General features: G+C 35.6%; 1 protein-coding gene across 1 annotated transcript in view; it reads left to right on the top strand.

Annotated features, from left to right (window-relative positions):
* LOC113235629 overlaps window positions 1-12,344 on the top strand; it is a 180,149-nt gene that overhangs the window by 35,306 nt on the left and 132,499 nt on the right. Inside the window, exons 3-4 of the mRNA XM_026471411.1 lie at window positions 4,854-4,951; window positions 9,206-9,340. Of these exons, the coding sequence (XP_026327196.1) occupies window positions 4,854-4,951; window positions 9,206-9,340 (233 nt within the window). The remainder of the gene's footprint in view (window positions 1-4,853; window positions 4,952-9,205; window positions 9,341-12,344) is intronic.

Here is a 12,344-nt window from a genome sequence, read left to right as displayed (position 1 = left end):
GACCTAGTCTTTCTTTATGATATACTGAATTTGGTTATGGTATCACATACTCACCTTAAATATCTGAATGACGTAAGCATCCCTTGAACTATATAAATAAATAAATATGTCTGCTAACTAATACCCGGCTAGGTGATAAAATATTTTTTAATTATAACCCAGTTTTAGAATATTCAAATGAATGATATTTCACCTATGTTTCGTTAGGGTAGGTTCCGATAAGTGGAACACGTTAACTAATTTTAACTTAGAAAGTGAAACAATATTTTGCGGATTTAAATCGCGTATATTTGTTTTTTCAAACAAACCGACGTTTCGGGCCCTTGACAGATCCCATGGTCACGGTTAACTGAGGTGGTAAAGTCTTCAACCAGTTATGTCTGTATAGTTACAATAGTTATTAATTAATTACCTTATTTTTAAATTTACAAAGAAAACATTCCAATTTACGCTACGTTACACCACACGCAAAATAGGCGCTCTGTCGTCGAGTTGCGGATACCAGCCCGTTGCACCAAGTACCAAGTACGCTACATTAAGTTTTACAAATTATTTTATTGAATGAATTTTTATTAAATTCAATTAATTATTAATTGATAACAGAAATTTGAATAAACCAAAACATATTAATTAGTACTGCAGTCTTATGTCTGTTTGGGATTTTTCATTAGAGGAAATACTGGATCCCAAACTGGTGGTACGGAGAAACCATCTTTCCTGTTGAAATTAGGATGTTTTTTAATTTCAATGGCCTCTCGCAGCATCCTGGGCAGATAACGGACTTCTTTATAAGGACCTGGGGTTTGTCAAATTTCATTGAATGTGTAGGTTTATCCTTGACATGCTCGCAGACTGCAGACTTGTTTACGCGACGGTGTTTGACATCAGCTATATGTTCTTTGACGCGGGTACAAATACTTCGCTTCGTTTGTCCAATATAAGAGAGACCTCACTCACAGTTAAGCTTGTAAACTCCTGCATCCTGTAAGGGGATGTTACATTTCACGGGTCTCAGGAACTGAGAAATTTTCCTCAGGGGCTTGAAATAGGTCTTAATAGATGCACGCCTGAAAACTCTTCCGATCTTGTCTGTAACACTTCTCACATAAGATAAAATGCAGGTCTTCGCTCGACTGCTGGTGGTTTCACACGGGGCCTGCGGCAATGGCGTGGTATCTTCAACTTATTCGCATGTAGGACTTGCTTTGTACGCTGAAGTTTCCCTGCCAGATGATTACTGTCGCAGACATTATGTGCTCTCTGAAACAAAGATTTGCCCACGGTAGCTAACTGGCTAGGATGGTGATGGGAATTACCATTGAGGTACCTATCTGTATGGGTTTTCTTTCGAAATACAGTATGTCCTAAGTACAGTATGGCCTAAGGTATTATTAGGATTTCTTTTAATTAAACATTTAAGAAAGCTAAAATACCACAATTCTCTTGTTCCATAATAAATGCCCCTTTAGGGGCATAGAAAAGTTACACTTTTTTTTTTTTTTTTTTTTTTTTTTTTTTTTTTTTTTAATAATAATAACGCACACACTCAACATGGCCCCGCACTAGGGACACCCTGTGTCGCGGGTGCCATGGACACACACATAGACAACCACAAATTACATCCAAACTCACGAGAGAAATAATTGTAGGCCATACAACTATTTCTTCCGGCCCGGGAATCGAACCTGGGACCTCTGCGTGGCAGTCCGGCATGGTACTTACTTCTTTGCAATTTAAAGCTCTGAGTGGCACTACAACTGCTGTGGACAGACGTGTCGCTTACCACCAGGGGCATGACTTGTTCGTCCTGTCACTTTTTATCATAAAAAAATACATTTTTGTGCTATTATAATATGACAACACAAGAAGCCAATTTAACGAAGTGATGAACATGAAACTTTAATGGCAAAACCAATCAGTTTATGCATACAACAACATGTTGTTTATACCTACGCATCCGCCTCCTGCCTCTCGGGTGTTACCATATTTCAATCGAGGCCGTGGCTCTTCACTAATTTATCATGTGTCATAGGCAAATAAATAAAATATAAATACGTTATTAAACATAGCAAGGAAGCACGTATTTATTTATAAAATAGAATAGACGTTTATTGCAATGCCCTAACATATAGATACAAAAAAAATATTGATGACACTTAGACAAGCAAAATAAAATAAAAATAATTAATACACAAAATAAAAAATACAAAAAAAAAACAAAAAAATAAGATAAGACAAAACAGACAAAAAGCAAAAAATAAAATATAAGGACTACAAATTTTGTACTGTCATTTATGCGCTTGTGGCGTACGCAAAAGGACTTCATTCAGCATAAGCCACAGCCATAATTAACTGTAGCGCAAGTTTCAATGAGCCCTGAGCCTTATTATATACAAATAAAATATTAAAAGAAAGCCATAATGATAACTTTAACTAGAAAACCAGCGTGAAACTCAGACACATAAAGTAAACTAACGGATAACTCACCTATTTAAGTAGAATTTTTGGTTCGAACGAGTTTGTAGTCCTTATTCACGAGATTCCGCGGCGGTGACTAGACGGAAACTGCGCGCCAAAGCCCTGGCAGCCTGATCACTCAGAACGGCTGTGAGCGCATGCGACGTCTGCGAGCAACTACCCTCGTTTGCGTCATTTTTATTAAAGTCATGCGCAGGATGCACACTACACTAACAACGTCACTTTCTAAATACTCGTTCACTACTGACGTAGTACCTAACACTGTTTCCTTATGTGTTAGGTGTTTACGGCAAATCCCGAATCTGTCACTACACTAATGTATAAAATAATATCTTGGTGGGGATTTTTATTAAAGAAATCCCCACCAATATAGTACTTATCGAGTTCTTAGCTTTTTGCGATTGTTACACATAGAAAATTTAAAAAAATTCCGGATTTAAATCGCGTATATTTGTTTTTTCAAACAAACCTTTTTAATAAAGTATTAGTAACACACCAGTGGGTATTTTTAGTGGGGAGTTGTGGAACATACACTCTGATTTCCGGCGGGGGGTACCGACCGTTCACTATCACGATTGAAATTCGTATGACAACCAATCTCAATAGCTTTACGTACTTTCCGCTGTAATGCTTTTCTCTCGCCAGTACGGACAATGAGTGTTCCGTCACTACAGAGCCCCCGATGGTTCGACACCGTGTTGATTAAAAATTCGACTTAATTAAGTGAGTTATCCGTTATTTTACTTAACAATGATAATGGTATTAACATGTTTAGTAATTATTATATACTATTAATAATTACGTCCTATAATTGTTACCATTTACCATATTATTAATATAATAATACATAGATAAATTATGAACATTGATTGGGAAGGAACCGTCTTCCAAAATGGAGGTTCGTATAGTTTGGGAGATAGGGTGATATTTGTATCTGCTTTTGTATCAATAAATATATATCCCATTTCAATTAACAATGATAGATATATCATCATTGTCAACCTATTATACGTTCCGCTGCTGTGCACGGGTCTCCTCTAAGGATACGGTCAGGGCTAAAATCCGCCACGCTGACCCAATGAGGCTTGGGAACACGTTTCCCAAGTGCTGTGAAACTTCGACGTGAAGGTTTCATCATGACGTTTTTCCTTCTCCGAAAAACTCATGATAAATTTCGTATATAAATTCTGACAAAATCAAACATGCGAGCCCGTGCTGGCCCCCTGCATGAGAAGCGGTAAGTCAAACTGCAAGGCTAGCACTGCTTTTTTGTATCGCTGTGTGGGAGTTTCTCATATCGTAGTGTAAGTTATCAAAACATAAATAAGGCAAAATTTCCCCTAAAATAATCTCAGCTCATTGATATTTCTATGTAACAGCAGTAGAGCTCATTGTGAAAAAGTTCATCCAGAGAACTATTACCACCGTACCTACTTCTGCCGCCAAGGGGTAATGTGACTAAAGGTCAAAGTCAAAGAATCATTTATTGCATAGGTAAAATAAATTGACACTTGAAAACGTCACATTTAAGCTACTGCTCGTTCACTACGCTGACCTCCCTGAGAAGAACGAGCAAGAAACTCTAGGGATTGCTCTTTTCAAATAAACTTAAATGCTATGGAATACACTTTGAATCAAATTTGTGTGGATTCTGAAGCCATGTCGTCTTTCCATACATCGTTATCTAACACGTAGTCTTCAATTTTGTAATATGATTTTTCGATCAAAATATTTTTAATGTAGTTTCTAAACTTAGGAAATGATAAACTTAATATATGCTCCGGAATCTTATTGTAAAACGTATACAGTACCCCATAAAAGAGTTCTTTACCTTGTTTAAACGAAATTGTGGTACCATGAGTTTGGACTTGACTCTAAGATTAGTACTATGGATATCTTCATGAACATTGTTGGGTTCCGGTTCAAAGAGCAAAGATGCTAAACCATCCCTATGGGACGTTAAACTACCTATAATTGGTACCATTTACCATATTACTAATATAATAACACATAGATAAATTATGAACATTGATTGGGAAGGAACCGTCTTCCAAAATGGAGGTTCGTATAGTTTGGGAGATAGGGTGATATTTGTATACGTATCTGCTTTTGTATCAATAAATATATATCTCATTTCAATTAACAATGATAGATATATCATCATTGTCAACCTATTATACGTTCCACTGCTGTGCACGGGTCTCCTCTAAGGATACGGTCAGGGCTAAAATCCGCCACGCTGACCCAATGTCTCTGGGTGCCAAATGCAGTGGTGGTGCCTCTCTTTTGCGATTTAAAGCTCTAAATGCAACTGCTACTGGTACACACGACTTGTTCGTCCCGTCACTTGATATACTAAAAAATATTGTCAACAGGTAAGCAGAGCTACCGAACTGGGGAAGTTGGTGACCAGACTACAGCAAGAGAGATCGGAAATGGCGTTCTTCTTATTCACCAACGGCAGCACCTTGCGGTAAGTGAAATGCTTTGAATGTTCTTCTCACAAGTAGGTTTATACAGGATGTCATCATTAATAATAACAATAATAATGCACAGCTAAAAAAAGATGTGATTCAAATGAAAATCAAACACAACAAAAACTGATCGGCAAACCTTTGAGGTAGGATTATTTTATTTTTATTTTTCTTTATTATTATTTTTCATAGGAAATGAAACCATTTTTCCGGATTTTAATCGCGTGTATTTGTTTTTTCAAACAAACTGACGTTTCGTGCCCTTTACAGGTCCCATGGTCACTGTTGACTCGAAAATAATTTCATTGAAAAATAGTTTCATTTCCTATGTGTAACAATCTCGAAAACCTAAGAACTCGATATTATTTTTCATTTAATTTTTCATTCTTTTGACTATATATCCTAGTATCAAATTTACCTATGTAATTTCTGATCTATTTATAGATATTGAATGGCAGACGGTAACGAAATTTGCGCTTACTCACAATGGCTATTGTAAGTTTTATAAATACCCATTTTAAGGTCAATATCATTATCAATATCGTTGTGATTGGAAATTATCGATTAATATTAATCCTTAATTATGCCCTAGACACGGCTTTATTCAGCTAGAACTTAAAGGTATCCAGATTCTCCGAAACAGGTTAATTAATATGTAATAGGTTTTCTTCCCCTTCCCTTAATAAACCTTCATTTATCGACGTACGCCGATAAATGAACCGGTACCTTTTTGAATTGATGTAGGTAAGAAAGACTTTTTTAACATTTTCAAATACAATAAACTTTTTAGAACCATTAATAAAGCTACATTTGAAACAATAAAAGGAAAACAAAACGCTTTCAGCGAATTAAAGCATGTCCGTAACATGTTTTATTAATGACCGTGGAAAATACATAATTTTGTTTGTTTTCCTATTTACGATTGTCGGCAAATTAGACAAACTAAAATGATTATGTTCATATTATTTGCACGAAAATTAATTGCGTTGTTTTTTTAGATTCACTAGATTTACGTCTTTCAAATGTATAGTATAGCACGTTTATGTAACGTCTGTAAACCGATGCGATATCTTATTCCTCCGGTAAAGTCTTTTGAAGAACTTGTGTAAGCCACTGTTCGTATTTTCCGTACACAATAATAATTATTGGAAAATAGGGAGAGTGCTGTACGTGCACTGGCCTCTTGAGAACAGGATGAAGTCAGTGACAACAGTCTCTGACAACCCTGTATACTAGTCGATCTGACTGACTATGCACTCAGAGGTTATAGTGCCCTTCTCGTATACCCTAAGGGTCGATAAAGAGGACTGTTGGGCACGTGAGTTTCGCAACACTGCGACCGGCATTTCCGGCATTAGCCCGGAGAGCTAGTAGAGTACGAGCTGGATATCCTTTGGTCCCTCCAGCCGCTTAGGTTACTGGATACTGGAGAGACGCTTCGGCGTCAGGAGGTGAGCGTGCCTACAGTTCTGCTACCAAAGAGGAGATTTGGTAGTGGACTTTAGAGTCAACTAAGCGGTGGCAACCGTTAGTTGCGCAAAGCGCAACGGGAAGTGAGCGTGCCTACAGGTCTGGTACCTATCTGGAAAATAGGGTACTATACGTGCACCGCGGCAGCTCACCCAAAGCACTAGCTTTTTAACGGTCACTGTAAACAAAACTTACGTAGCCCAGTGGCTGCCGCCGGAACCAACCTTACATTTGCTGCCCCCTTTATTTTCACGATTACTAAAATAGTTCGTTCGGGTTCGGCTCGGTTGTGTGTTTGTCGCTTGCCGTCGCCATCTTTGTCTTGTTCAGGATATCGTCTTCTCAATCGCAGTGGAATTTATTTTCTAATTTTAAGTAAAAAAAATCATTTTTAATAGTTAGGCTCGGCCGCGCTCGCCGACCCCATTGCTGTGCTGCTCGGGGCCATGCCCACCTCTGCAACCCCACACTACACCATCGCACAGGACTCCTCTCACACTGGGAGTGCTTGGGCTACAGTTTCCACGCGGGCCCAAAGCGGTTTGGAAACTTCACACTTACGGATGTGTGTCCAGGTTTCCTCACAATGTTTTACTTCACCGAAAAGCTCACGGTAAATTTTAAATGAAATTTTGCATATAAATTCCTAAAATATCAGATCAGAGGTGCAAGCCAGTATTCTAAACCACGACCCAGTAGGTATAGCCTTGAGGGAAGTTAGGTCAAGCCATTAGGTTACCATAGCTATAATTGTTTAATGATGATAATTATTAATTGAATTGATAGGAAATGAAACTATTTTTTCGGATCTAAATCGCGTATATTTGTTTTTTTTTTCAAACAAACCAACGTTTCGGGATGGTAAAGTCATCAACCAGTTATGTTTAATGTTAATGCAAACCACCCTACTTTTCACATTGTACAGAAATTATTAATTAAATACCTTATTTATTGAGATTTTTTTTAAATAACTACACTAGTTTTGTTTTGATTATGAATACAAAGATCGAACACCCAGAAAAATTTCGTCGACGTGGTAGGACTTAGACCCACGTCCATGCTGCACCGTAGCATTGCTCTAACCATTTGAACCACGGGTTCAGTTGCCTAATATTTATAAATATTTGTTAATTATTTACAGACCGTAAAAAGATTCATATTCACTCGTTCATATATTTATTTGAAGATGTCAGCACTGTTACATGATCAGACAAATAAATTATTTTCATTCTATTCTGTTTTTTATGGTAGGTGGCATTAAGTACTTATAGTGAAAACCAGTGCCATCCCAGAGACGTAAATAAGCTTTATGGTTGTATAATTTTGTTGCTTGTACTTGGGGAGCATTTAACTTTATCAATTTGGTCGTTTTTATTATGCGCAAGTCGTCCTACACGGCATTTCCCGGTCTTCCCAGAAATATCATTTACTTTGTTTACAAGCAATTCCGTACAAGCAAAATAATAAGAAGGTTTCTATCTTTAAAATTTCAAAAATTGAACTCAATCATGGGTAACCTTCTCTCTGCTAGACAAATCAAAGAAGTCTGTTTCGATTGTATTTCAAATTTGGGCTCCTACTTATTTCAGAGTTCATTTATTGTACACTTTACAAAGAAAGAAAAAGTTTGCATAATTTATGCGCTTGGTCACACTAAAGATCGTGCTGTTTCAAGTTTTGCTTTGGTCAGTGCTAACACACAAGAACGAGCTTAAATAGTTGTCACTGGTGCCGCCCACCCTTTCAGCACAGTGTATTTTTAATCAGTTCTTAAGTAAATTAAACAAAAGAAAGCAAGCATCTCTTTAATGTGGTTGCGGTTCGTTATATATAACATATTACATATTTTAGTCGATACAACGCTCCACAGATATAATTAATTTATGGGATACAGACGTTGCACTATTATTATTCTTATCTTCGTCTCATTATATTTTTTTTAAATAATTGGGTTCTTTACCTTTCATTTCTGTATTTTTAATTTCATAGTTATTTTTACTTATTGTCGCTATAATAATATTAATATTTATTTATTTATTCAATATGGTACACAAGTCACGTTTACTTAAAATAAAATTGTCAGTACAACCCTTTGCGACTGCTAACCAATTGTATTACAATTACAGCTCATGCAAAGAAAAAAAAAAATTATTACACACAGTTGATTAAAATAATACGAAAATATAAATAATATGTAATAATAATAATACCGGATGAATTATGAATGAATAACATTATGAAATAAATAAAATACGAAATAATTACGAAAATGTTAAAATTAAGTAAATTTTAAGATCATTAATTACAAATATTTAAAATAGAAATTGCAGATCTTTGCATTGCAGAACTCTTAGAATTGTATAAACTTTGTGAAAATATATCAAAATCTATACTAGTACAGACATCATTGTAGTACCGGCACATCCTGTGTAATGGATTATTATTTAATACATTGTTATTTGATGGTGGTATAGTGAATACCCGAGGGCGACGCATATATCAAGTAGAAACGCTAAAATGCAGCCCATCCAGCAGTCCTACACCTAGAGTTCCATTAACAACTCTACGAAGCATACACAGGTCTGTGTATGCTTCGAAGAGTTGTTAATGGAAATGCCCGACGTTCAGCTAGGCTCTTTAAACCGAATTTCTATAGGCGATCACCATAATCTGGAAGTAACCTCCTGTCTTTCCCTGCAGAACTCTATAACATAGAGTTGTTTATAAATACACCGTCTTAAACTATTTGAGATACAATTAATAAGACCCCGTTTTTTGTTTAGGTCGAATCTGACTCAGCGATTCGCAGCTACTGACAACGCGATTTTCCAAATGGGAGATTTACCGCTGCTGGTCTTCAAGAACAAGTTGAAGCCCATTGACAGCGCAACGTTTCTCAAAGAGCTGCAAGAGTTAAGGTAAGTGGATTGTTGAAGTTTTATTCCAATAGTGGCATCAGAACAACCTTTACATATGGCTAAAGGTTTTTGAAGTCGCGGCCGTTTTAATGAAAGGAGCATTACGAATTGTATCTTCTACGGTGACATCCTTACGCTGATTCATATACTTATTTCACGGATATCATAAGATTGATATTAATTCAACCTTTTGAACACTTTCTCGTATGAGAAAAATGCTGATTTACTGTTTTTATGAATCTAATGATTAGAATTATGTTCGTTTTAACGCCATTGTTACGTTCCGGAAAACACGAATTTATTTTAATTTACTAATCTTTCAAAATATACCTAATGTGATTGTATTAACTACCTTAGAAAAGGGCACCGTGCATATAATAACGTGGTGGACCTCCAGGTTATTAGGGTCTTGACAGATGTCGCAAACAAATAGGATTTGATAGGAAACGAAATATAAAAAAAATAATGATGCCCTGACGTAGTAATCGTTTTGATTTGTTAACTTGTTTCATTTTTTCTTAATTACCTAAGACCTTGAAGAAACTTCCAACGCTTTCTTAAAGATAATATCCAGTCTTCACTGCTACGGTTGGTTTTTTCTTTTATTTTTTTTAAAGCCCTGTACTAGGGAAACCCTGTGTCGCGGGTGCTATGGGCACACACATAGACAACCACAAATTACACCCAAAATCACGAGAGAAATAAATGTAGGTCATACAAATATTTCTCCCTGCCCGGGAATCGAACCTGGTACTCGCGTTGTTAATGTCTTCTCTATCATTTTCTACGCTGTTGAACCTTAGACTCACGAACGCCATGTCTAATCGTACATGTACAGCCTTTCGGAAAGTGAGTAAGCAGTATAAACTGTAAACAGCAACTGCTAAACCATTATTCCGATTTTCTTCAGTTCTGATTCAAAGTAAGATCTATGGATACCGAAAACCGGGCCAATGCAAAACTTCTTGGCAAAAATTTTTTTGCATTGAGTTCCAGAATATTTTTGAAAGCAACAAAACGTATATCTAGAACTAGACGAAGAATCGATGCAATAGTTTTAGAATCCCGAAGGAATGTCCATGAATCAACAGTAGGTTTAAAATTCATATCTTATATTATGTTGTATTAAATAAGACTTTATTTTTGTCGGAATTTTCGTATAGATTCCGAAAAAATTATAGTTGCAACAATTCATCCCAAAGTTTAGATAAAATATAGTCTACCCACCTGTCCCGAATAACGTCAATTTTTAATGTACTTAAATGATTTCCCGAATCCCGAAAACTAAACAAAAAATGTTGTCCCCTTTCTGTCTCTGTTACTATAACACTCTACCTGCTCTTCTGATCACTGCTTATTGCAATTTACTTTTAACAATTTAGAATTAAATCACCTTAAAAGTTTCGTAATTCATTAAAATTGTATGTATTTTTTATTTTTTTAGCTCTATTCTAGCATTTGAAAGATACCATGTTGTATAGTTACAAAATACAAGTTCTTCTAAGTACATATCTTTGTATTTACTCTCTGCTAAGTAAACCAACGCTAATTTGTCAATTATGTAGCAGGATTGAAATGTCAAGCGACTTTTAACTTTAATAAAATGCAAACAGATACTAATGGCGTATCAGACAATTAATCTGAGTTTAGCTCGAGTGCTACGCCTTAGAAAGACTACCCAATAATTTCCTTTAACCGTGATGAAGTGTAATTGTGGTAAATGGAATAGTGGAAAGCACCGTAGGTGTAAACTGGTAATTAAATGCAATTTTTCATGTTCATTAATAATAACAATAATGTGTCAGGCAACTTCATTAATTCTGCCCTTCATATTATAACTAAAGTGATCGACTTTTTTAGCGAAATTGAATAATACCATACGTGGCATCAACGGAACAAGGTCTATAATGCTCTGTAGAGCTAGCACACGCAAACGTTTCACCAGTTTGGGATCCAGTATTTCCTCTAATGAAAAATCCCAAACAGACATAAGACTGCAGTACTAATTAATATGTTTTAGTTTATTCTAATTTCTATTATTAATTAATAATAAATTGAACTTAATATTAATTCATTCAATAAAATAATTTGTAAAATTAATGTAGCTTAAATTGGAATGTTTTCTTCGTAAAATTAAAAATAAGGTATTTGATTAATAACTATTGTAACTATAGTGAAAAAATAGGGTGGTTTGGATCAATATTAGACATAACTGGTTGAAGACTGTACCACCTCAGTCAACCGTGACCATGGGACCTGTAAAGGACCCGAAAAGTCGGTTTGTTTGAAAAAACAAATATACGCAATTTAAATCTGGAAAATAGTTTCATTTCCTATTACATTATGTTACTTATTATTTACCTATTTCTAATTACTCTCATGTATTGAACTGTATTAAAAATGTTCTCCTCACCTTTTTCCAATAATTTATTATATGTATCAATTTTTTTGTTTTTATTATTACTTTTGGTCGCGCTCAATTTTTGCGTTGATAAAATTACTGTGCAGAACTGTCGAAATGTTTTAAAATCAGCTGTAACCTTGCAGTCATGTTTGGCACTGTGTTAATCTTTTGCAGTCAGTGGGGCGCTCGCGATAACATAAAAATGTGACGTCACGGTGCTCGCGATGTTAGCTATTGTGATAAAATTTTTAAATGCCGGTTTATCACTCGAATTTGAGTGCTAAATGTGGATATAATTGCTTTATCGAGGCGGCATCCATTCATTCCATCTACTCACAATACAACGTTTTTTTTTGTTTGCACAACATAACAATGTTTCTTACTCTACAAAAATAAATTGCCGCCCCCGATTACAGACCTAGATTGAATGTAATTGCTATATTAAGGTTACTTGATATGTGATTTCATAGTAAAAATTTAAGTAATATGCCAAAAATTAAATGAGTCATATACCGATCTATTTTTCTTTCGTTATGCATAATTTCCACTTTCACTTAACCCTTTGATATTCAAAATGTCACCTGTCAGATTTTGCAATGT

Source organism: Hyposmocoma kahamanoa, unplaced genomic scaffold, assembly GCF_003589595.1.
Source record: "Hyposmocoma kahamanoa isolate Upper Pololo Valley unplaced genomic scaffold, ASM358959v1 88, whole genome shotgun sequence".
Taxonomy (NCBI): Eukaryota; Metazoa; Arthropoda; class Insecta; order Lepidoptera; family Cosmopterigidae; genus Hyposmocoma; species Hyposmocoma kahamanoa.
This window is presented reverse-complemented; position numbering and strand designations above follow the sequence as displayed.